At 44.5% G+C, this 27,578-nt stretch overlaps 1 protein-coding gene across 6 annotated transcripts in view; it reads right to left on the reverse strand.

Annotated features, from left to right (window-relative positions):
- ARFGAP3 (ARF GTPase activating protein 3) overlaps positions 1-27,578 on the reverse strand; it is a 520,570-nt gene that overhangs the window by 52,643 nt on the left and 440,349 nt on the right. For all 6 annotated transcript variants that reach the window (XM_086922080.1, XM_086922097.1, XM_086922107.1 and 3 more), the window contains one exon: positions 3,904-4,025. In XM_086922080.1, the coding sequence (XP_086778206.1) occupies positions 3,904-4,025 (122 nt within the window). The remainder of the gene's footprint in view (positions 1-3,903; positions 4,026-27,578) is intronic.

A 27,578-nucleotide genomic window follows, 5' to 3' on the forward strand; every position in this document is an offset into this window, starting at 1 on the left:
GGAACTCTTCAGAAGCCAGTCGTCAATGTAAGGGTAAATGAAGATTCCCTTTTTGTGTAGAAAAGCCACCACTACCGCCATGCACTTCAAAAAAGTTCTTGGTGCAGACTTGAGTCCGAATGGCAGAACTTGAAACTGGTAATGGCGTCGAGCCACCTGAAACCGGAGAAGCTTTCGATGTTTCCTGGACACTGGAATGTGGATATAGGCGTCTTGTAAATCTATGGCGCACATCCAGTCCCCTTGGTGTAAATGAGCAAAGTTCTGATGTAGAGCCAGCATCCTGAACTTTTCTTTTCAGATGAATTTGTTTAAGAGTCGAAGATCCAGTATAGGCTTGTACTCCATAGAAGGGCCTCTTTTGTGAACCAGAAAATATCGAGAGTACACTCCCTGGCGCTTCTGATGAATTGGGACATGTTCTATGGCTCTTTTCATTAGAAGATTGCTCACCTCCTCTTTTAGTATGGGATGACACAAAGTGGTAACGCCCTTCGGAGGGATCGAAGGAGGAGGAGGAGACTTGAATCGTAGAAGATAACCATCTCTTACAACATTGAATACCCACTTGTGGTTTGTAATATTGTTCCACTCCTCCGCAAAGCCAGCAATACTTCCTCCTACCGGAGTGGACAACACGTTGAGAGGAAGTGTCCATTCATGGTTTTGATTGTTGTTTTGAGGTAAAGTCTGCTGTCTGTTGTTGCCTCTTCCTCTCCCTGGTCGTCTTTGATGAAAATGGGATCTTTGTTGTTGCTGATTACCCTGCGACGACCATTGGGATGGCTGACCCTTTTATTGGAACTGGCGTTTATCACTGGAACGAAAAAGCAGACGAAAATCTTTTTTTTCTAAAGCCACGGCTTTAACTGTATCTAAATCAGTCTTCATTTTCATTATCTCTTCGTCAGCATGAGGACCGAAGAGGGAAGAGCCATTGAACGGAAGTGTTGTGATCTTGCACTGCACTTCCAGTTTGAGACCAGTTAATCTGAGCTATGCGGAACGCCTCGAACAGATACCATGCGCATATCCGTGGGCAGCTAGATCAGCAGAATCCGCGGATGCGCTGATCATTTGATTTGCAACAAGACCCCCTTCTTGCAAGATTTCTTTTAAATCCTGTTGGTCTTCTCTAGAGAGTTTATCAGCAAAGCGAGTCAGAGAGTCCCATAAGGATCTGTCGTACCTCTCTAATAGAGCGGAGGCAACTGGCGACCTTCATGAACGAAGCTGATGTGCTGCACATCTTCCTGCCCATGGAATCCATTAATTTACTGTCTCTGTCAGGAGGAGCTGAAGAGGAAGACATGGTTGACGAATCTTCCTAGCCGCTGCCACTATGATGGAATCTGAAGGTGGGTCAGAGCATAGGAATAATGGATCCTGATCTGGGGCCTTATATTTTTTGGCTATCCTTGATGGTACGGAACCCACAGCTGCAGGTGTTAAAATGGTCTGTTTGCTAAGATCAAAATACCAGGGACCAAAAGGTAGCAGCGGTCTAGATGAGGTACGGTGATGCAGGGTTTAGAATATTACTGAGGCCGAAACCGTAGGCACTGACATAGTTATATTCAGCTGATTTGCACCTCGACACAATACCTCATTGAAGGTAGTTAAATCGTCAATAGGTGAAACTCTTGAGGGAGGAGTAGATGTACATCTTGGAGAGTAATCCCTCATTGACGTTCTAGTAGAAGAAGTCGGCCAGGTAGGAGATCCTCATCTCCTCTTTGGTGAAGAGTGGAAAGAACAAGATCTATCCAGTGTATGCCTCTTATGGGGACGCGGAGAGCGTGACCTGTGAGGGGTTCTTCCTCTAGAAGACAGAGCTGTAGGAGATCTTGATCTTCTAGGAGACACCTAATGAGACCTCCGAGGAGTCTGAACCGGAGATCTAGATAGGTGGGAAGGCGAGTAGAATCTGGAATATTCCGATCCAGGGCTGCTAAGGGGCAAAGCTGTCTTCCGTCGAGGTTCTTCATCAACCACCGGAGAGCCCTCCTGTGAAACATGGACAATGTGGAGACCTGGAGAGGAAGAGCCAGCGGGAGGATGAGGCACCACAGCAACTTCTTAGGATGCCGACAAATGTTTCTCCCTCGACGTCGCTATGCGCTCAGTCCTCAGCGGCGAAATCACTCTCTGCAAAGAAGATCTCGACGTCGATTTGTCATGACGTCGAGATGACATCGACCACCTTCGATGGTGTGGTGATCTCGACGTCGAGCGATGAGCAGCCCTTGACGTTGAATGTTCTTTATGCCTCCTTGACGTCGGTCGATCTACGACAAGGTGACGGAGAGTGCCTTGACTTCGACAGGTGTCTAGACGTTGATGTATGCTTCGAAATCAACAGAACCTTATCATGACCATACCTTGATCCTAAAGTATGACACTTCGACGTTGAGGCCTTTCTCGATGACGGAGACTCTCGCCGTCTCGACATCGGAGACTGCGCAGGCCTTCTCTTAGACAGTGGTAACGACGTCGAAGGTGAACAGTCCGGAATCTGCCTTTTTCTTGGTGATGAAGAGGCAGTCTGGTGTCTGTGTCGATAGGTTGGAGGAGAGGAGGGCTCTTGATGTCCAAGGCCACTTTCCAGATGGGCTGTTCCTCTCTCTGCCACTGCTTGCTGGCGAATCCTCTCTCTATCCCTGAGAGTCCTCAAGAAAAACTTCTTGCAGTGGTAACAGGAGTCTACTTGATGGGAGGCAGGAAGACAGGCGATACACACAGAGTGTGGGTCCAAAACAGCCATCTTTTTCCCACAGGATGGACATTTTCTGAAGAGAGCTGGCATTCTGACAGAAAAAGATAGATAATTTCTGTCAGAAAAAGAAGATTAAACCTTCACCAGCAGAGGAAAATTGCTAAACAGCAAGGAAAATAACAATTTCTGACTAAAAGGTCAAAAAACTGTCAAGCTCAAGCTCCAGGATCCTCTCAGAAGGAGCCGGAAAAAAGAACTGACCTAACTGTCACCTGTGGTGCATGCCGGGAGCAGAGGGCTCTCTGAGGTTCTTAAAGGCGAAGTGCCTAGTTTCTGGTGATTCTTAAAGGCAAGGTGGCAGTTGTATTTTCTGTCTCACAACAGTTATTCCTATGCAGCCTATGGGCCAAACTGCCTGCAATTACTTGATTTCTTTCCTTGTTCGGAAAAATAAAAGATCCTTGTATGAAGCTATTTGGGTGTATGGTCGCTATTAAAAGTAGTCTTAAATGTTCTTTATTACTACAAGTATTGCTAAATTCTTTTCTGGCTGTTTGTCCCTATTTTGGTTGGAGTTCTCACTTTGGGCTGCATAGTTACATATATGTAAGTTCATACATATTTAGGTGTATAGTTTTAAAAGTTTACAAACTTTAATTTCTGAGCATACACCTATATATGTGTATATATATATATGTGTATATATATATATATATATATATATATATATATATATATATATATATATATATATATATATATATATATCCAAATGAGTTCTCCCACACCTCTCAGATGCACTCCAGCCGGTAGCGCTCCAAAGGACGGGAAACAGACACCAGGTAACGTGGTTAAGCAGGTCTTTATTCGCTCACAGCTATGTCAGGTCAGACGCGTTTTAAATAGCAAGTATTCTTTTTCAATTATATATTGTATATTATATATTGGTATAAGCTCCGGGGTCCCCGAACGTAGTCAGGGATTATTCACTGCTTATTACTATTGATGAGTATCCCCTGGAAGAGAAGTACATTTATCATAGCAACCCACTGAACTGCACACACATTATACCAAGCGGACCCTGAGGAGACGCAAGTTTGGATTTCAACCATCATATCGCTTGAGGAACTCTGAACTTGCTGGAAAGAATCACTTTATTTATGCTGCTGTCTAATCATTGTACTCACCTGAATAGTGGTCATCACTCCATTTGCAAGCACAGATAGTCTTCCGGCCACTGACTTCACACCTTGTTTAAAATGAGCCATATCAGGAGCTGAAGGTAAGACATTTGAAATCGCATAGTTGCCTAGAAAGAAACATGGAACAGCAAAAGTATTTTAATTCAGAAAGCTACAAAATTTTTGATGCACAAGATTACGAAGTCATTGTATTTAAAATGTGAACCCACAACAAAATAAAGTGTGCAGAAACAGATACAGTCAAAATATCTAAAATACTTGAGCGTCCCCTTATAAAAATTGCGAAACAAACTTCTAGCCAAAGCGCGGGTCCCTAAGCGAACTTGGAGAGGAGCTGGAAGAGTACTAAATAAACACAATGCTACAGCAGGTATGCCCGGAGCGTGGGCTTGGCTAGTGTTAGGACTACACAGGTCGACATTTGTGTATGGAGATATTTAAGTATGGTTGAAATGTTAACCAACGAATGCCTGTTGCATAATTCCAAAGGAAAAGTACAGAAATTCCGTGCCTTGATGGACACTTCAAAGATCCAATCGCCGCTGTCAGAGAGAACACCAATGTTTTTAAAGTTCCAATTCTTCTTTTAATAAATCTTGCTAGCCAGCCGACACGTGTTTCGTCGCATAGGAATGTAATGATTCCGCGACTCCTCAGGACTGAATGATAGAGGTAGCGGACCACAGGTCGCTTGACCGGTGATAATTCCAACCCGGCCCCGCTCGAGACCAGGTAATCAGATGTGGGTCCAGATCGCAGTCTGCGCGATTCTTACAATGAGTATTGCTGGTCGGTGATTCGTGTTTAAAATAGATCTAAAACTATGCGAACTGTGTACGTTTTCTCCAAGAAGGAAATTCTTGTTTGTATGTGAGGTAATCTGTGTCCAATGAATTAGGCGGAAAAGTAAAGGGAGTGTGTAGGCTCCCAGTTGTTCCGTCGCCCCGATGCGGGAAAACGTCAAAAAGCGTATAGTCCAACGACGAATCGGTGTGCCTTGTTCCGGAACAATACGGTACAAAAGGGGGTGGTGATGGACGGAGCATCTGAATCAATCAAGCACTCACACCCAGTCAAAAGATCTGGGTTTAATCCATCACCGTTCTTTAGCCCACTCTGCCACCCCAGTTCAGACATGGCTATATGCAAATCAGTCTGACCCTGTGCCTCATGGGAACAGTCCAGCCCGAACTGCCAAGCCATGTCTTCTCTGGACCAGAAACAAGCTTCCGAGGACCGGTTTCTGGCATTCCAGCCGTCTTCAGCCCGGCTTGCTTGAATCCAGTGGCAAAGTGAGCAAGGGACTCACGTCTGAGCATAACCTGCCACAATTATAGCGGCCAAAAGCGGTACAAAAGGGGGTGGTGATGGACGGAGCATCTGTATCAATCAAACACTCACACCCAGTCAAAAGATCTGGGTTTAATCCATCACCGTTCTTTAGCCCACTCTGCCACCCCAGTTCAGACATGGTTATATGCAAATCAGTCTGACCCTGTGCCTCCTGGGAACAGTCCAGCCAGAACTGCCAAGCCATGTCTTCCCTGGACCGGAAACAAGCTTCGAGGACCGGTTTCTGGCATTCCAGCCGTCTTCAGCCCGGCTTGCTTGAATCCAGTGGCAAAGTGATGGATGGAGCATCTGAATCAATCAACCACTCACGGTGATGGATTAAACCCAGATCTTTTGACTGGGTGTGAGTGTTTGATTGATTCAGATGCTCCGTCCATCACCACCCCCTTTTGTACCGCTTTTGGCCGTCATAAGTGTGGCAGGGTATGCTCAGACGTGAGTACCTTGCTCACTTTGCCACTGGATTCAAGCAAGCCGGGCTGAAGACGGCTGGAATGCCAGAAACCGGTCCTCGGAAGCTTGATTCCGGTCCAGGGAAGACATAGCTTGGCAGTTCGGGCTGGACTGTTCCCATGAGGCACAGGGTCAGACTGATTTGCATATAGCCATGTCTGAACTGGGGTGGCAGAGTGGGCTAAAGAACGGTGATGGATTAAACCCAGATCTTTTGACTGGGTGTGAGTGTTTGATTGTTTCAGATGCTCCGTCCATCACCACCCCCTTTTGTATTGTTCTGGAACAAGGCACACCGCTTAGTCTTAAAAACATTGGTGTTCATTCTGACAGCAGCGATTGGATCTTTGAAGTGTCCATCAGGTATGGAATTTCTGTACTTTTCCTTTGGAGTTGTGCAACAGGCATTCGTTGGTTTCTGTTTAGCGTGTGATGTTCACCACACACTTATTGAGGGGTTATAGGGCTCTTCCCCTTACTTGTCTGCACCTCCGTCCTTACTATTACCACATAACACTTTTGCGTTTAAATAAGGGCTGTGCGCCCAGTATTTTCCCCCATCCTAAAAACCCTGTTCTCATTAGATTTCTCATGGGTGATATGTTACAATCTATATTATCACACAGAAGCCAGTAAATGTCATGTTAAATGCAAATCGTAAATATTAATACTTTTACCACCCGACAAGTTCATTAAAATTGGATGTCTCTTGAAACTGGTGGTGTGAGTGTTCATTTGCACACAGTAATGAAGGTTTCAAATGGATTCAAATTTATATCAAACTCCGCTCTAAAAACGGACACGTAAGAACAATAGGTTATAATTAACAATATTGCTTCCATGAACAGTTCCTCCATTTTCACCAGTGCTGCAATTATATCATCACAGCTCCAAATTATAGTAATGACCCTCCCTGAAAACGGATCATACGTCATGAGGACTCTGCTTTCATGGTGATGCCATAGAAGGAGGCTAAAAAGAGAGAATATCTGGGGTAATTCAAAATGTGGAGTGTGCTTTGAAGCTTTTCTTCATTAGATTGTGAGAGGAGTAGGTACAGACGTATCAAAAAGTACACTTTACAAAATGTCTAGGTCTGCATGAATGTGACAGTCAAAGCTTTAAGATGGAGGGGTACAAAGAGCAAACAAGCCAAGCTACTAGATTTCAGAAACTGAGGAACCATGTTCAAATCTTGCACTTACTACTGGATACACTATGAGAAAGCATGATAGGTAAATGCTTAAGTTCAAATCATTCTATAATTTGTTAAAAACAGCATACAAAAATGTCCTCCCACCTCCCGAGTCCTCCGATATGGTGGTGATAAGATTTCAAACATGTGTGGGTGTTTTCAAGATGCTCTTCTGAAACAAACGTATTGGGAAAGGAACATATTTGGATATGAAAGCTATGCAACGTCAGGGGCATGGAATAGAGTGCGATGGAAAGAGACTCGCCACCGCATCGCTCTGGTGCACCAGATGAAATGGATTAAACCCTGCGGTGAGCCCCAGATGCAGCCAGTGACCACAAGAACTAGGGGTGCCGAGACCTTCTACATGCAGTGTTGTGAACTGCTGGTGTGCAAACTCTCCTGAGCCCGGGTGCATTGTTAAGATAGCTGCAGGGATAGGAGGCGAGTGGTGGGCTGCGGAGCCTTACAAAACGCTGCTAGCTTGAATAGAGGCATCTTGGACAATCGTATCCAAGTTCCCTGTGGCAGCCGATACAATAATTGGAGGCCTCACTCACACCCGTGCCCACGAGACTGAGGAGCGTGATGCTGTTATGGCCCCACAGAGGCAGGCAGAACTTGTTTCCGCCCTCTATAGAACTGTAGCGAGTGGAGATTATAACTGCCCGTTGGTGCCAGGGACGCCCCTACTCCCAAATTGGAACAGAAAGATCCACACAGCAAATAAAAACGAACCATTAGAACTGGGGGCACATCCCTGGAAGGCTCTCGTAATATTCTATTGAGAGCCCCCTGCAAATTACTTCAAACAGAAGCAGCACCGACCAGAACAGTGTACTGCAAAGGAATGGACAACTAGGGCAGCATGGAGGAGGCAAACTGTATGGCCCTGCCAGTGAGCTGCCTGAACTGAAAATAGGGGAAGTTCGGGTGGAAAGTAGCCCCCCTTCATGATGGTGAAACCCAGACCAGACAAGATACCAACAGGAGATAAAGGACGGGAGGCTCCAGCACAAATGGCTGTAACCACTGATGTTGCCCGTTGGACGGTTAGAAGGGCACGTTTGAGGCCATCCGACAGACCATCAAGGACACTTAAAACAATGCTGCAGGATACGAGACTGCTACATTGTGTGAGCAGCCCATGAAAAAATTATCAGAAACAGCTACCATCAACTAATCTACTTTATCCTCCTTGCGGCCCACAGTGGGGGACCTACAGGCCCAGCTAAAGGAACTCTCTGCATTAATGGAAACACAGAAGGTCGCTCCTGTCGGAGCAAAGTGCTCCTACTAAGAATCCCAGAGAACTCCAAAGGCCAGGCTCCTGAGTAGTTATTGAGCAGTTGATACAGAATGTCTACAACGGCATTCACCACAACATTTTGAGACTGAACGGGCGCACAGGGTGCTGGAGCAGTGCCGCCCGACCTCTGATAGCAAAGATCATGAATTACTGAGACTATATCTTGAATATCTCTGGGATTTTGAAAGTTCCCAAATCCACATTTTCCAGATTACACTACTCTGGTACCAAGACGTCAAACTTTTCTTGAGGTTATGCGTTTGTGCCATCTTATCTAATCTGCACTGATGTTCCTTGCCAAACTTAGGGGATGGTGGAAGGCAAGGTCCAAATGTCCCCCAAAAACACTTGGTCTTGGATATTAAGTATAGGGATCAAACAGCCCACCCTCAACAGAGAAGGAAGACCAATGAGCAGAACTGGACATCGCAGGAGAGGGGATGTGGCTAGGGGTAAGGGTCAACCCTCCAGTAAGTATGCTGCTGCGGAGGGCCCAAATAGTTGAAAAGTTTTTACACGGCAGGACACAAAATCAATCGCCCTCAGAATCGGAAGAGGGAGAGTTGGAGGACAATGCAGATACTGATGAAGCCACAATCTCGGGTGTGTTAGTCTGAGGCCCTAAACTGACTCAGATGACTGCAAACTGCATGTCATGAGAAGGGTTGAGTAGCCACAGGTGTGCTGGGTGGGTGGACACTGAATGTACAGGTTAAGGGTGGTATCCCTGGGGTGCGGAGGGGAAAGGGTCAGCAAATTCTGTTCGGGGGCACAATGGCAGGCAGCAAAAGATCAATGATTAATAGTGACAAGCTTTGTCATAGCACTTTGTTTACAATTACTAGTCCTCCTGACACACGCACACTTGCACGATTTACACTGCATGGGAAGTAATTCACCCTATGTTCTTAGTAACTATGCTGGTTCCAAGGTAGATCAACAACCCTCAGCTGGAGGGTGGGTTGAAAAATACACTGGTCATGTCAGTAGCAGAACTTTTGTTTTTATAGCAGAGATACACTTCCAAGTCCGATTAGTGACAAATAGCTACAAAGTAACTTGAAGCGCTCCTTCCCACACTAAGGAATGGGAAAGGAGAGATTGATTTATTTCTGATACATTTGAACATGGGGTGCCTTGGTGCTACTGCGGAGTGTCATAGAATTCTAACGAGCTTCAGGAAGATACAGATTGCATGTTTACAGGAGATCCACTTGACATCTGCGGAGTCGGACTGAAATGGTGGCAAAATATCTGACACCGCCAACTCCACATATTAAAGGGGGCATTAATCCGGAGACCACCGGAGGTCCCATATGTAGTGGGTACAACATATTTCGCCACTAAAGGCAGGCCCTCCATAGTCTACCAATAGTAGATGACTATTGTATATAGTTAATAAAAACTGTTACAATCTGGCAGTTCAGAACACTAAAATCTGTCAAATTATAACAGCAACGGTGTTGAATACATTATTATCGATTGCCCAACAGCCAGCTGTGTGCTGTAAAACTTCTTCAGATTACAATGATTTAGCAATAAAAAGGAAAATTCTTAACAGTGCAAACACGTCTATCTTTTAGAGTCCAAAACATTAGCGACAATTCATGAAGCAACAGTGGGGCAGCAGTAACTTAAGATACATTTCATCAAACAATGACTAAAAACCAATAAAACTGATCATTTAGGGAAATTAACGATAGTTAATGCAGCAACAGAGGGACAACAGTAACTTGGTAAAACATCACAAGACATGCGATTTATTTTCTTCATATTTCATGCAGATGGCTATATCAGCCGAATTGAATGAACTCTTGACTGGCTTTCACGGATGTGTTTTTCACCAGCATCATAAACTTCATAAAAGCAATACATAGTTGCAAATTGATCCTGTTGAGGTAAGCAACAATTGCCTGTCTGCAGGAGCTAATACCCCTTTTGCCTAGCAGTATTCTCTACAGGCATCTCTGTTGGACTAGTAAGCTAGGACTCCACAGTGATGGGTGCACTGGAAGGTAAACATTTGACATTGATGAGTCGCTAAGCGCCAAACTTAAATCAAACACAATACCCTTAGGACCACAAGTGCTATGTGTTTGATGCGTGATATATATTGTCCGCTATCTATGCCAGACCCATATACAGTGGACATTACATATATTGACACTGAAGGCAGGTACACCATAGCGGTGGAGGCACTGGAATGTAAACATCTGACATTGATGAGTCTTAATGCACCCAAAACAAATCATACACAGGACCTTCAGGACCTGAACCGCTATATGTTTTAGACGTGTGATCTGTCACAGACATGTTGAAAGACAGGTCAATAGCCCCCTTGCAGTGATCCCACTGCACAACATAAATACACTACTTGGCTGAATGGAGGAGGCAGAGGGAGCGGACAGTGGCCTGGTTGGAAATGCTCCCAGGGGCCACAGACTCCCCCATGCACTAGATTCACACATGGCTTGATATGTATTTGGTCAAGTTGGGGGAAACGTGGGAAGTTCAACATTCGCAATATCAAGCCGCATATTGTCAGACTGGAGTTTGTTTGCAAAGGTACGTCATCATGTTTTCACTTGGAGGTAGGGAACCACATCAAACACTATTTCAGGGAGAATGAGGGCACAGTGACCGTGGAGCCATCAACTAGGACACCTTTAAGGCTTTATGGCTTTAGTAAGAGGGGTGAGCTGGAAGACCGCTTACAGGGTCAAAATGACAATTAACTCAAAAATGCAAAGAAGAGGACTTGGAAATGCTATAATACTGGACACCAGTGGCTGAACACAAAGTGGAAGCAATGAGGGCGCATGGAGACCTTGTGGATGGGTAAGAGGCATTGACTATATAAAAATATGTAGGCGACAACATTCGGTGGGAGATTGAGCAGTTTAGTTGTTAGCATAGTTAGTGGATAGGGAAGCAAAAGGAAAACCAATAAGCATTATCAGAACTTGAGAAACAGAAAACCCACTAACTGCTTTCAGAACTTGAGCTGGAGATTTGGTACACACTCAATTAGAAATAAACAAAGTATTCTCGAAGTACTATAAGTCAATGTACTCAGCAGACGTGAATCAGCTAGAACCGAGCTTTTTTCTCCAGGGTACAAGGTTCCCCAAACTAAACAATGAGCAAAGATGAGCACTGGAAGAATCATCAGCCATTCAGGATAACAACGCGGCTATTGACTTGCTTGCCAAGGAAAAAGCATCTGGCACAAATGGATTATGGATACAGTTGTATGCCACATACAGGGCCCAACTGACTGCTACATTGCTAAAAATGTACAATGATTTGGTAGAGAGAGGGGTTCTCCTGGAAACCACAAAGGCTGTGCCGATAGCAGAACTACAAAAACAGTCAGAAATCCATTAGATGTACACTCCTACGTACCACTCTCACTTTTGAACTCAGAGTACAAGATAACGGGGAAGCAACTGGCCAATAGGTTGGCCCTTTGACTCGTGCCCTTGTTCACCCTGACCAAAAAGGTTTATTCAGGGAAGGCACACTCAAATGAACCTAAAGGGGCTCTTATGTAATAGCTATGGTGGGCTCTCTGGATATTGAGTAGGCCTTTTACACACTAGTACGGCCATACCTGTTCTGGGTCTTACGCAGGATGGGGTTAGGTGATAAATACATTTGCTGGGTGAGATTACTCTATGTAGACCCTCCTACAAGATTTAAGATGGGGAGAGGGTTTTCTAGGACATGGGGTATCCACAGGGGTCTGTGGTATGGATGCCGGCTTTCGCCACTATTCTTTTCCTTAGCTAGTGAGCCTTTGGAGAGCATGTTCCATACCAGGGCACAGGAGTGGAACATCACTCTGGCACAGGACCTCCACATTATTTTCCTATAAACAGATGATGCATTACTTTATCTATGGGATCAACACAGAGGACTGCTTCTGATAGAGCGGGAGCAATGGTCCAAGGATGGAGAGTTGGATGATGAAGGTTGTTGGAGAAGTAAACAAATGGAAAAGTGGAAGTTACCCACAGCCTTTGTACAACCTATGGTTTAGATGGCACATGGGCTAGCACATGTTGGAGCTTCGGCAATTGTGAAATTACTTACGCAAGTTTGGGAGCATCCAGAGATTGCTAGCACGGCTAAGAGAGTAGTACAGACTTGCATGATTGGTCTTAAGTACAATCCAGGAAAAGGGACACGAACTCCAGCAGGAGGATTTGCAACACCTACTGCACCTTTTGAAGTATTGCAAATGGATTATATTCAGCTGGAACGATGCAATAATCTAAAATACGTCTTAGTTGTGGTTTGTGCGTTCAGTAAATGGATTGAAGCATACCTACGAAGGACAATACTGCAATCACTATGGCAAAGGTGTTATTGAAGGAATTCTTTCCTCAGTATGGTGTTTGTAGATTGTTGTGGAGTGACAACGGGCCTAATTTTATAGCAGACGTTGTTAAGTATGTCCTGAAAGGATTGGGAATCAAACAGAAATTTCATGCAGTGTTCCACCCGCAATCAGCAGGATTGGTGGAAAAGTACAATGGTACTCTAAAGCTTAAAATAGCAAAGATACAAGCTTCTACTTCTTTGACTTGGCCAGATGCCTTGCCTTTGGCATTATTGTCTATCAGATCAGTACCACACTCTCGGACGGGCCTTACGCCCTATGAGATCGTATTCGGGCGTCCCATGAATATATGGGGAGTGCCCAAGCCAAGCTCAGTGTATGATGTACCTTGTGTTTTAATGAATGACTATTTGGCACAATTAACTGAGTTTGGTTTCCATTCATCAACAGGTTCGAGAAGCACTCCCTGACCGGTCCACAGGTGCAGGCCATAATCTCCGGCCTGGTGATTTCGTCCTCAAAGTCATTCGAGAGGTCGAGCAGTCTGGAGCAGAGGTGGTGTGGTCCCGAGCAGGTTCTTCTTGCCACGAGAACAGCTGTCCGAGACACCAACCGGAAGAACTGGATCCATTCCGTACATTGCCGGAAGGTGCAACCTGGCCTGGTGGAGCCTGCTGTATTGACTGACCATCGAGAAATCCTGACTGCGGAGAGGCCGTGCTGTGGTACCCGACGAATCTGAGGAGTACTTCCCGGACCCGACTGTTCCTGGAGCAAAGAGATACAATCTACGCCCAAGGAAAGAGCCTGCAGCTGTGTGATAAGTTGTCAGAACGGTTCCTAGGTCAGTGAAACGGAGAGCCAATGAGGCAAGGGGGGGGGGGATCAGCCCTGCATTAGAGTAGTGACACCCGTCTTGGCCCGCTGGTGAAGAAAACAACGGCTGCCTAGGGGGAAGAGTTCTAACAACATTATTAGTTTCAGGAAGATACTGTTTGTACATTTGTTCGGATGGATAAGCACCTGCTCATATTATAAAGATTTGAAATTATTGAATAATGTAACTGTAAACAGATACAAACAGACTTTGTCTATTGATGATGTAGACCACACTGACACTAGTCTGCAACAATATATAGATTTCAATTTAGGATTATTTTTCTTTGTTGGAGCTGCTCTGAATGGTAGAAAGATACGGCGATTACCGAGAGTAGTGGAAGCCGTAACAAATTAAACTGCCGCAGCTCTCGGTAATCTCACCGAAGAGTTGCAAATTACTTGAATTGTTGCGTTACAACACCGAATGGTTTTGGACGTGATGTTAGCAGATAGAGGTGGTGCTTGTAGAATTATTGGAAGTAGTTGTTGTGTATTCATCCCTGATCACACTCCTTCTGAGTACAAGGCAATTAATAAATTACACAAGATTGCTGCTGATATACATGTTGAAAATGGAACTTGGACGTTTTCCAGTTGGTTCTGGACTCTGATCTCCACATGGGGTTGGAAAGTTCTTACTGGCCTCTGTATAATTATTGCTATTATTTTTACATGTTGTATATGTATTCAATGTAGTCCAATGATATGTTCCCTATGTGTTTCATTTTGTGTACCTAATAAAAGAGCAGTTACTGAGGCTACCCACCAGAAAAGCATAACTAGAGAGGTAGCTGAAATGATGAGCATTGACATTAACGATGAGTATTTGGATTATCCTAGAAAACCGAATGTCTTCAGCTAATGCTGAAAGGGTCGTCTGTTGTAAATAAAACAGCGATAATGTTAAGCATTAGCTAAAGACATGATATCGTGCTTCGCTTTTTGCGTTTTCCCGCTCCATTTCTGATACGGTCAGACTCCATTTTTGTTTTCTGTCCTCCATTTTGTTTGCTACATATTGCCATGTGCTCGCCATGTGATGAGTCCTACCTCTTCGCTAGTCGCCCCTAGGATCTGCCTAGCAACAGTCTATAAATAGCCCTTTGTGCGTCTAGCGCATGCTCAGTAGAAGTCACATCTGTCTTTGATTAGCGTAGATAGGAATGTGCATTTTCGCGGGCCTTAAGGACTGTTAACTCCACCCATGTATTGATCATGTTCAGAAATGCCCATATATGGTCGTAAATCATGTCTTGAGTTGTACCCGCCTACTTATGAGCCCCTTCTTTGTGTCTAAAAGGGGACTGTGTACTCGAGTTCTTTGTGCTACCCTGTACAATACTGTAGAGTGGTGTGTGGGCTGTAGGACCACCTTTAAAAGTTTATTTAACTATGTTTTTGTATTTCCAGTTTCCGTGCCGAATGCTTTGTGTAGTCGGAGGACTTCGTGCACAGAAGGGCAATCCTTTGCACTCGCAGGCCTTACTGAGGCCTGTACTCATCACCCTTCAACCTTAGAGGCAGCTCGAGCTGTCAGGGCACCACACGACAGAGAGCAAAGTACCGCACACCACTGAAGACCGGCCATCGGGGTCAACCGAGCCTGAGAGCCGTGAACATGGCTGGACAGCTGAGCCATTAACGCCGAGGGAAGGGGGGGGGCTGAGGCCGGTGGGTTCCCCTGGAGACGGGGGGGCGCTGAGGCCGGTGGGTTCCCCTGGAGACGGACATTAGTAATATTAATAACTTGTTTTTTTGTACAGAGCTTCATACCTCTCGCCCTCAGCTTCTAAGCACTGCGAATAACGTTACTATTGCCCAATTTATATTACTCACTTTACCAACCTCGGAAGGGAGGCTGTATCAGGCATTCTGGGATTTGAACGCTTTACTTTCCAGCACCGTATGTGTAAACAGAAAACTTTAAGTTCGCAATTCAGTTCAGGTTGATGATCTATGTGTTTATTAAGCGCTTGATCACAAAAGGCTAATAGCACTAGGATAATACGGATTACTCGTTACCACTCATTCATACGCCCTTGGAAAGCTGAAAGACTGCAATAGACAGGATAGGAACCGGTGACATTCGGCTTATTTACACATATCTGCAATGGGTGTTTTTGCCCACTGAGCTTCCCAGTGGCATAAAGCAAAATTATGGGGCCTGCGTCCTTTGCAGAATGTGATGAGGGGCATCGAAATTGCTCATATCAGTCATATACACCCGCTAGTAGAAGGGGAAAAGAATAAAAAACACACCCCACCAACAACCATTCAACTATGGACACAAATACGAACCTAAGGGGTGGTACATGTATACCCTAAAATTCAGTTATTTACTGCCGGTGAAAACGGCAAATTCATATACCGCTGGAACACATTCTTTCCATTGAATTATCATCCTAGGGGGAAACGGGAAGCCATTGTTCACCTGCCATTGGCAAAGCAAGGGCTGCCACTTTGGTGTCAATACAAAAACCGCCATTATGCAAGCCCAATACCCCCCCACGCACACACACACACACACACACACCTAAGCCGGAGAGGTCGTCGCTCACATGCCAAGTTAACACCAGCAAAGTTTCCACAGACGTGAGTAGACAGGGACTCCTTATCACTTGTACAAGAAAACTGCAACTTAAACAAGTGGTGTCCATACCACACTGCCTCCGATGCGGCGAACAGCAGGGACAGGAACCGGCCGGATCTGCCTGGCACCCTCTCCCAGTGACCGCGTGGAGCCCGCGAGGCGGGGGTCCGGGCTGTTTACCACATTCACCGAGGTAGACATCTGGTGGGGATGGGGCGCTACTCGCCGTCAGCACGGAGAACCCGGGGAGCACAGACCCCGAGCCCAGGGAGCAGAAACACTGCGTCCAGGGAGCGCAGACACCACCGAGGACCGGCAGCATATCCATAATAACTGCCATTCGGTAAACGGCCCCCACACTCCAACCAAGGCTGAGTATGCTTAAGCTGACCACAGGTAAGTCCAAAATGCTGCACTTTACTATAGCCCGCATTTATGGGTCCTCCGTCCGTACTCTCCCTCCAAACAATAAACAAAACAAATACTCCAGTCGGTGCCTCATACTCACCCGGTTACTCCCGACAGCTCCGGTGGTTGAGTAAGTTGAAAGTAGTGAGTGCGGCTTCAGTGGAGCTTATAACGGACAAACTCCTCCCCCTTGCCCGGTGGAGCTCTGCAGCGCCCAGGAAGTGCAAGACGCGGCGAGGGAGGCGGGCGGATGCTGCAAGCCGTCAGGAGGGCAGACAAACACCACCATGTTTCTCCGAGGTGAGGCAGGAATGCCTTGGAGAAACGCAGCAGAATTTTGGGATTCGGGGGCGTGTTTTTCGTTCTCTCCTCTTCCCATTGGCTGGAAGGTAAAATTCCAGCCAATGGGAAGAGGAGAGAAAAACTAAAAAACAACCCCCCGAATCCGGCTTCAACGGAGTGACGCCCCTCTCCTCCAATGGCTGGCCTCTGTTTAGGAAGCCAGCCAATGGAGAAGAGGGGCAGGTTCAAGCCCCCACACTCTAACATAAGATCTCTTCCTGCGAGACTGCGCAAGCGCAGCCTACGCAGGTCTCGACCACCCATACAAGTGTGGTGAATCTTGGGAACTTCATGAAGTTGACGAGAAGATGCTTGTAAAAGGTGAGATACTGTGAGGAATTAACTTTAATTGAAAGTATGTGGGACCCAAGCAATTGACTAGACAAAGGTTTTTGCATTTTATATGAAAAGTAATTAGAGGTCCATGCACCGATACACAATAAGGACGGATGAGCAGACTGTGGGAGTTGGAAGAAGACCACAGCTTTTGGTTACAAGAAAGTCTAGTTCAGTTAGTCAGACAAAGATAAAGAGTTACAGCAATTCTGGATTGAAATAATGACCTCCTGAGCTACTGTCGGTCAGGCTAACAGGCAAACACTGAGTAATTACACAAAGTAACCAGATTGATAGAAGCACTGAGAACATGGCAGGAGAAGGAGAGACAGAGACAGTTTTCTAATCAAACTTACTGGAGAAAGTGCAGGGGCAAAGTCTGCAGGCCACCACTTTTATTATTAAATACAAGGAATTGCCTACAGTCAAAATCTTTAATATTTCAGTACTAATTGTGACAGAATTCATCCTCATCCACCGGTGAGGAAAGCACCAAGAATTGCACAAGAAAGCATTACTGCCAAGTCAAGACGAACCAGACCTTGCACGTCGTAAGCGTATCTAAAACATAAGACGAAATGAACAAATAAGCTGCGCCAGGGGTGGAATACATATTGAACAGTGTGGGACTGAAAGCAGAACTTTGTGGAACTTCATGCATGGGCGCAGATCTAAAACGGAGTCTGACAGTGAGACGTGTCAGTCACATAAGAAGGAACCCAAACAAGTGCCTGGTCACGTACACCAATAGAAAAGATGAGTAAGCACGGTTTCAAGTACCACTGTGTCAAATGCAGCAGGTTGATGAAAGAAGGATCAGAGCAGCAGTGCCTCCCTGATCCACTATCTGCCTCATCTCATCCAGATTAGAGCCTAGCACATGATTCAGTAGTGATCGGAAGGCTGATTAGGATCTAAGAGGTTAGAAGCTTCCAAAAACCTTGATGTAAGAAACTGGGTTGTGGGGAGGAGGGGGTTGAAAACCCTACTCAAGCAACAACCACAATCCTTGTCAGGGTGAACCTCATAAGTCATTAAATGAACCTGTGCTTAACCCTCTGATAGCTGGGAACAAAAGCAGTCCAGTTTAACTTAGAGGCAATGAGTAAAGTATTTATGCAACACATACAAGTAATAAAGTGAAAACATCACAAGCAAAATTCCAAACCAATTTAGACCTTTTTAATAAATAAACTGATAACAGAATGACAAAAATCCAAACAGTAGAAACGGAGGTATTGAATTTTAAGACTTTAGGCAGTTATAGTGCCTAAAAAGCATAAAGCACCACTCGCAGTCATCTGTTCATGCTAGAATGGGGTAACGTCACATATTCAGGCTGACCATGATGGAGCCCAGGCAGGATATAGGGACCAAGTTAGTTCTGCTGAAAAAGTTACCTTTTGAAAGTGTGGCGTGACTAGTTCCTTGGCGGTGGAGGAGACAGCGAGGAGCATGGAGAGAGTCGCATATGGTAGTTTATGTACCGCAAAGAACCAGTCAGTCGTTGGTGGAGCTTCACATTTACGGCAGCCGTAGGCTGTCATTGCTGTAGCATGAAATTCAGATCTGGCGTAGCTGGAATTCGCAGTAGTGCAGAGTCGGGTTCACCCGAGCTCCGAGTTGGTGGTCATCGCAGGTGACAGTCTCAGCCCAAACGGACCAAAAACTTCAGGATTTCACCTTCTATCACAGAAGAAGTTAAACTGATGGCAGTCAAGGGTTCGGGACCTAAGGAGGCCCCACCTAAAGTTCAGGAACTTACTCCAGCAGAGGCCATGAGGGCAGGTCCAGTGCAGCAGGTCAGCTGTGCAGTTGCAAGAGGTCTCTGGAGTTTCCTGTGTCCCTGTAGCTCAGACAAAAGGTTAGACAGCTGGCCACTGGGGTCACTCAGGTAGCCTTGGATGAAGAGAGCAGTTCCAGTTTTCCTTCGCAGAGAGCAAGACAGTTCTCAAGCAGCAGGGAAGCCCTCTTGGGATCAAGGCAGTGTTCAAGCAGCAGGGTTGTCTTCTGGGGAATAAGGCAGGCCTCAAGCAGCAGGGCAGTCCGATGGAGAGCAGGGCTGTCATATAGAGAGCAAGGCAGTCCTCCTCCTGCTGAGGGTTCAAACCTGGTGCTTGCCTTTGAAGTGAGGGGAGGGGGTTCCTTATGCTTTCCAACACCAGGTTCTGGAAATTTCGTCCCGTTCCCTGTCAAGGCTCCAAGAAGTCTTAAGTGACAAAAGGCTGGTGTCTGGTTCCTTTGTGTGTGCTGGAGACAAGTCCCTTTGAAGTGCAAATGGGGAAGGACAAAGTCCCACCCCCAGCGATCATGCCCACATCTAGTGCCCTACGGTTTACTGTCTGGGCCCAAATTTATTCTTAACGAGGGAGTCATTAACATGCCCAAGCAGCTGGAAACTCCTAGAAGGTCTTAGAAACTTTGGGCAGAAAATATAAACTTTCTAAAAGTGGAATTAACAAAATTGTAGTCTAAAATCCAACTTTAGCAATAAAGAGGATTTTAAATTAGAATTCATTAGAGTCCAGACATAAGGTCTACCTGCTCTGAAATCAAATGTTAGCACAGTAAATGTAATAAAGTAACAAGATGTTGTCCAATAGGAAAGATGGGCCTTAAAGTAGTAAAAAAAAAAACAAAAAAAAAACGTTGGAGTTTTTCACAACAAGGACATAAAAAACTTGAACTCGTATGTCATACTTTTTAAATACAATGCACCATGCCCTATTTTTGGGGCCTCCCTTTGGGGTGACATATGGATTAATTAGTAAGGTTTATGCTTGGCAAAAGATTTATTTTGTCGGATCGAAATAGCAGTTTAAAACTCCATTACAAGCCTGGAACATGTTTTACAGGGCTACTTTAGTGGGTGACACCAGGTCAAATAGTAGCATTTAATTTACAGTCCATCTGTAAAAGTAGTATCATAAACGTGGGACTTACAAGCAAATTAAATGTGCCAATCGGTTGTAGGCCAATTTTATCATATTTGAGGGTGATGGCACAAACACTTTAGCAATGGTTAGCAGCGGTAAAGTGCACAAAGGGCTAAAAGCCAACAAAAACAGGTTCACAAAGGAAGGGAATAAAGCAAAAAGTTTGGGGTGATGGTGCAGAGGACCAAGTCCAACACTTGAAATCCGAATTTTGAGTTTTTTTTAAATATCTCAATAGGGAAGAGAAGTAGAAATATAGAGTGATATTAACGGACTAGCAGGGTCATCTGTGGGTTTCTTCGGCAAAGGAACACGCTCAGTTTGTTTCTGTAGATTCGGAAGAGCAGAACTGGAGATAGAATGATTGCACAGACCTTGAAAAATCAGAACTATCACGTTCAGAATCCTTTAGATAAGAGGACCCTGATGTAACTTAAGAAATGTTACTTAATCTAGTGTTGCAAGATAAAGGGGAAAAGAGAATAGAGTAAGCCAAAAGACTATCTGAAAAATGATATCAATTAAAGATGGGAAGAAAAGATTTCTTGAGAGGATAAAGAAATGAAAATGTTCAGAATTTTAATATGAAAATACGGAGATAAATTGTCACAAAAGGACAGAAAAGGTTTGTCTATATTATTGCAACAAGCAGGATAATTTATAATTTTGTATATGTCCATACTATTTGTTAAAGGTGGACATAATGCATGTAGCATAAACATACCACCAATGTGTTTAGAACCGTGAAGGATATAGTGTTATAGTGAATATAAGTAGTGCCTATGTCATGCTGTCTCTGCCTGCTTACAGCAATGTTTATAATCAAGTATACCCAGTTAAACAAAGAGGCAGAAGACAGGCCAATATGACCTGTTACCGGCTTAAAAGGAATTTATGAATAAAAAGAGTGATATCCAAGAGATGGATAAGCAAAGGGAGGACCAAGAACAAGGTCTTTTAAAGACTGAATCAGAAGAGAACTTTCTGGGGAGAGGAGATTGATAGAAGCATCTAATTAAAAAAAATAAAATGATAATTGATCAGCGGAGCGGAAGAGCAGTAACCTGGTAGGGCAGAGCAAATTTTCAAACTATTGTGTTTCCTGCATTGGTGGTAGGACTCACAACATATTAGAGACTAAGCAGCGTCAACAGTCTACTAATAATGAAATCTGGAAAACCAGAAATAAATCAGGACATGTGCCCAGTCAGACAACAGACCAGACTGCTTACCAAGGTGCATGAAGGAGAAAAAATGAATTTAAGTTTTGCAAATGAAAAGGATTCGAGTGTGGAAGGTGACAGTGAGAATTATTTTAAATGAGGCTGTCTCTTTTTTTACCTAAAATTGGGAGATATAATTTCTACTTATAGAGAGTGGCTAAGTCTAGGTGCAGAGGCTTCCTGGGTCCAGAGTTAGTTACAAAAAGAATTCGAATTTCTCGCTCTCGAAAGAAATCAGTGGCACTTAAGATGTTTAGTATTAATCAAGGAACATTTTAATTGCAGGTATTAGGGAACCCCACTATATCGAGAGAGGGAGGGGCCTGGCCAGCTGATGGTGGGGGGCCACCTCATACCGAAAGTTGGGTTTTAATAATCAGCAAGAAGAGGGCTCTTCATGAATAAAGAATGTAGTATCTACCTGAAATGTGGTGAAAGGTACATTAGAATAAGACTGTTTGTGTTAGGAGGGCACCTCATATGCAGAAAAGCAACACCAAGCCTGCACTTGATTTGAGTGGATCATTTACCACCCATCATAGAAAAGAGGAGTAACTAGAATTTGTAGAATGAAGTGAAAGACGTTGTAATGTTATGTTAACTGTTCTTATAAAGCGCATGGCTGCCCCAGCAACGGGGCGTCCCAGCTCTAGGGCTATCAGGCGCACACAGTGAAGAGAATTAAACTATATATTGGAGAAAAGCCACATCGCAGGGCTCGAGCCAGAACATACATCAAGCACAATTCATTCAGGATTTGGGGGCCTATGCCATGCAGGATCTTATGAGTAAGACATAGCGTCTTGAAGTAGACCTTCTGTTCTATCGGCAACCAGTGGAGTCGGCGGAGAAGGTCTGAGGTATGGCAGCGCAAAGAGCATCCCCGGGTCACCACATTCTGGGCCCATTGCAGTCTTTTGGTCACAGATTTATTACGCAGAGTAGTAGCCCATTACAGTAATCTAGGCGAGAATGCACGGTGGATTGGATGATCATATGCCGGGAGGGTGCGTCAAATAATCCCAGAATGGGTTTCAGGCCATGTAAAAGGCCAAAACAGTTGCCAGCCACTGACTTGGCATGGCCTTCAAATGAGAGGGTGCTGTCCACCAGAACTCCTAGATTTGGTTGGCGGACCCCAGAGCATACGGCCACCATCAATTGCCCCATGAGTGGTTGTCTCTGCCCACCAACAGCACCTCGGAATTGCAGGAAGTTGTCCGCTATCCAATCCGAGATGGACAAAAAATAGTCTTGAAATTTTGCCTGTTCCTGCTTGAAGTTGTTGGAGAATGGGAACACCACTTGGGTATCATCGGCACAGGATACCATGGCAATGTTCCGAGCTTTTGCCAAAAGGGCCAGAGATCGAGCATAAATATTGAATAAAGTGGGGCTAAGAGCAGATCCCAAGAGGAGTTCTCCTAGAGTTCGGGGACAACCTTCCCTTGACAGAATGTATTATGAATACGCTCCACTTTACTGATAAATAAAATATAGCCAGTGTCTCGTATTGAAGGTTAGAAGATATGGTGCTGTAGGCAGCAGACAGGGGTTTTACCATTTGTAGGTGTACTTATAAAGCGTGGTCCTGTCACCCAAAGGGCATCCTGGCGCTTGAACTTCGGACGGTTACACTTCACTGCTCAAACATTTCTAGGGAAGAGATACGTTTTTAACGCTTTCCTGAACGGGAAGTAGTCCCTGTGGCTTCTCAAGGAAAGTGGCAGGGAGTTCCAAAAGTTTGGCCGCTGCTTCTTCTTTCATAAGACCAATAATGGTTTTAGTCGGGTTTTAGTCGGGTTGCTACTCGTGGTAATTATCGTAGCGTAGAACATTACCCTGATCTTCCGGACAAATTTATGGTATACTTTGACTGCGTTCCTGTATATAGTTTTACTGTGGGATCATATGAGCTTCTCCAAGGTTTTTAAATTTTTTCTTTTCTGCAGTCAAAGACTCATCATACCATGCGTGGGTTAAAGTGTGTTTGGAAGTGGTCATTTTTGCTCAAATGCAACAAGCTAATGCTTTATTAACCTATCCCCTGAAGCCGCCAGCTGCTTCTAAATCTGTATCCATTCTGGGCAGTGTGAACTTAGGATGTCTATGAAGGTGGTTGGGTCTAGCTTGTGCAAAAGGCGCTTCATTATGTGTGGACGGGGGGGGGGATTGCGAAGGAGGACGATCTATGCACAGCCGCAGGGATATGAGAGAATGACCCATCCAGAACATAGGAAGGGGGGGGGGTGAGGGGGGTTGGTCTCCATCGCCTGTAGATTAGAAAATACTGGGTCAAGAAGGTGGCCTGCTGCACGTGTCAGTCCCGCCACCAGCTGAGTTATCATCCAGAAAGACGTTAATCTCCTGGGACTCTTGGCATTACAGGTGTAGATTAAGTTCCCCAACGAAACTAAAATTAGCTGTTTCTAGTATCAGTGTGGATGTAGCATTAGCTAGGGCCTCTTGAAAGGCTTTCGAAACACCTGCTGGGCGGTAAATAAGCAACCCAGAGAAAGTAAAATTGCAAGCCAGTGTAATTTTAAAAAGAACACTTTCGCAGTCAGGGATATTCTGCGGAGTGAGGTTGCATGAATATGGTGATTTAAATATGATAGCTAGCCCCCCCCCCCCACTGTTCTATTCTGGGTGCACATCGTGTAGCCTACTGGTAGGGCCAAAGGCGGAATGGCCACCAGATCAGTGGTAAGCCACGTTTCTGTGAGAAATAGAATATCTGGTGTGGTATCTTGCAAGAGGTCTAATATCACTGTGTGGTGTTTGACAAGGGACCTACAATTGAGGCTACATATGGTATAATTTGCCCGCGCCGAGATCAGATATGGCAGCCTGGAGCATGTACCCACCCCAAATCCACATGTGTTACACTGCATGGAAAGGGAATCAGGGCGCCAGTTATGTTGTCCGCAAGGGTCTGGCAACGTCCAGGCGCGGACGGTTGCAGACAGGTTTGCCTTTGGCACGCCCGCGGCGTGCCCGATGTGCGCATCTACTGAGCGTCGGCACCATCTCGGTTTTAAATACCGGCATGGTGGTGCACAAGGCGGAGACCAGACTGTCTCCTTCCTCAGATGGCGACCCGGAAGTGGGGGAACAAAGATCGTAGTCCTCCCTCCGGCAAATCAGCAAAAAAATGCTGTGGTGGACCAGGGAGAGCAGCATGAAGCTGAAAACTACGAGGTAATATTCTCCACGCAACTACTCAAGTAATGTTTTCAAACAGATAAATCAAATAAAAACGAAAGTTAAAACCCCTATAGAGAAGCAGTGCAGCTAGCAATTTCCCAAATATATGAGCAGCATAAGTAGTGATTTAAAAACGATAGGGACAGGATCTAAAGTAATACCTGTCTGAGCCTGATAAACGTTGTGCCCTTATAATTTGCAACTTAGAAGCACTAACCATAGGATGGTGGACCACTGGGTCAAGCCGATAGTGGGGCATCTACTGCTGCTGTTAGAATTTGCCAAAATCAAATTCAAGAATGGGCTTTTATTCATAACATGACTTGATGTCAAAGATTACATGTGGAACTTGTCTATTTGAAGAAATTACTAGAATAAAATACACAATTTTCAAAAGAAGACATTTAAATTACAACTGTGTGAGGTCTGTGTGACAATACTCGTCTTCTGATGCACTTGGAGTGGAAAACTAGATGCATAAATAATCGGACTTGGAAGTTTGCCTAATGAAAATGCAGAAATTAGAGTCAAAATCTGAAAATTTTCACACAGATAAAATAAACAAGATACATCTTAGCACTGGAAGCTACAGAGTCCCCAAACATGATGCTCTAGCACATGCATCTTCTTTTCTATCACACTTTCCAAATGCCATGTGATGATGGAAATGTTAAATACGGATGCAGCTAGGCCTACACAAGCAAATTAGAAATGTTCCTATATCACAAGTTTGCCTGAACCTGCACATTATTGACACATAAGATCTCTGCCGGACATAAAATTAAAAAAAATCTTCTGCATTTGTGTTATTCGGTGGTTCTGAAGAGTTTCCTATATAACTTGTTTTTATTTTGATATGATAGTGTTCCCAGACTACCATTTAGTGCTCCAGAGTTTTCATGAGACAGGAGAGGGGATAGCAGGAGACTCTGAAGCTACGAATGATGCTTCCCGATGGCATTCATTCCATGTGCTTGGTCAATGATGATCCACAATTGGTATAAGTTGAATAATTGGGTCTTCTTCTGGTATGGAATCAATGCTAATACTTATGACAACTGTTAGCTCCAAACTGAGTGGCAAGTCACCCCTCCTAATCCTTTCCAGTTTGTAACAGTTCAACCTTATTAATGTATTGCATGGCTTATTGCCCCCCTCCTACCGCTGTGCCTAACATCCCTCTTGTAGACATTGTTCATCAAAATACTTCTGTGCTCCAACTATCTGAAATGAAGCTTGTGGATCTGTATGCAGCCGGAACACTGCGTCATTTTATCAGCTGCATCCTGGGCAGGGACAATAGGAAATAGCTGAAACCAACTTTATTCCCCTTGATCTTGTCAATTGTAATTAAATGATGCCCTTTTTCACTGTCTGCTTGCTAGCATGCATACACGGGTCACAACTAGCGACCCACAGGGTGCCCTTCATAAATGTTACTTGGTTGCTCATGTATGCATGCTGGAACAAACACTGGTCTGGAGTGGTGAGGTTTGAGACAAAATATCTTTTCTTAGAGATTGGCTTGATGTTGACACGAGGCAGGCTGGATAATAAATGCAAAGCACTGTTTTGGCATTTATCTTCCACTAGTTCATAATCTGAAACTGTTATTAAACAGGGCTACTGTCATACAGGTGTCACTTAAGACAACTGTCTTGCCTGTTCCAAATGGAGATGGATGCCTGCAGACATGGCAACATCATGTCTCTACTGCCAACAGCCCCACACATCAACTTTAGATTTTTAATAAACACGGACTTCTCTTAAATTCAAAATTTCTAATTCGATTTTGGCTGTCCATGGATACAATCCTTGAACATTGTACTCTTCTCACGGAGATTCAAGACTAACTTGGATAGTGCTGTTGTGGATGAAGTACAGGTTCACTTTTCCAATTAATAGGATCTCCAGAAATGAGTGTTAGATGCTTTGCCCAGGTGGTCCCTAGGCAAGGAAGCAAACACATTCCAACCTCCCCTGGGCAGAGTAATGCATCACTCACTGCTGCGATAAATCAATGTTGAAGCAGACTCTACCATCCTGTGTGCCTCTGAATTTTGCATTAATGATCTTCAACACAACTGGGACTGAAGAGTTTTGGTGAAAGTTTTTGACAAACAAATAATGCTCTGGTACTGCAAGTCTGTTGTGGAGCCTGTTTCCTTGCGAAAAAGGTTGTCCTTACACAGCTATTTTTCTGGTCTTGTGGGGCGATGGTTTTAAACACTTTGAAAACAACTTGAAAGTAGTTTAAGTGGAAATACTTTTACTTCAGATTTCTTGACTCCCAGAGTAAGGTCCTTTACCCCAAAATGTTAATGGAGAGAAGGAAGAGGGTTTATGGTCTGGCATCAGTCCCACTGAAGAATTCTCTTGTGCAAACTGAGGGGGCTGAGGCTAACAGGCGATAAACCCTGGTAAATCAATATAATCCTTTCCATCGCTCCGCTACCCTGCTGATCTCACAGGAAAGGTCTAGTCGCTGAATATAACATGTAGCAACAAGACATTTAAAGAAACATTGTGGGAATCGCAGTTTATCTCCTCCAGTGCTGGTCGTGTTTTCAATGAGTACATTTGTGAGACTTTATCATTAAAGAAGTCACTGATATCTTCACAATTCGCTTCAGTAGGAGTCCGTGATTGAGAAATGCCTACTGGATTGGAGAGGTCATTCACTATTCTAAACAGCTCCTTGGATGAGCTACCATTTTCTTTGATTCTTTTTTACAAAGTATGCTTTCTTTGTTGGTTTGAAGGCTTTGTAATACTTATTTAGCTATTTTTCACTACTGGGATGAAAAAAGAGAACACAATTAATAAATGATCTGTCCATGTTAAAGGGTCGATCCCCAAGATGTTAATGGAATCTAGATTAGAAAATAGAAGATCAAGTTTATGCCCAGCAATACGAGTGGGTCCTCTGACCCACTGTTTAAGTTGCAAGATCTGCATATCATTTTGTAGTAGTCTACACAAAATATCTTCAGAATTTTCAAAATAAACATTAAATTCACCAATTACCAAAAAGTGATTTCATTTCAAACATAAGGCAAAAAGCTGTGAGGCACTAAACGGGTT

This window comes from Lissotriton vulgaris, chromosome 1_1, assembly GCF_964263255.1.
Source record: "Lissotriton vulgaris chromosome 1_1, aLisVul1.2, whole genome shotgun sequence".
In the NCBI taxonomy this organism is placed as follows: Eukaryota; Metazoa; Chordata; class Amphibia; order Caudata; family Salamandridae; genus Lissotriton; species Lissotriton vulgaris.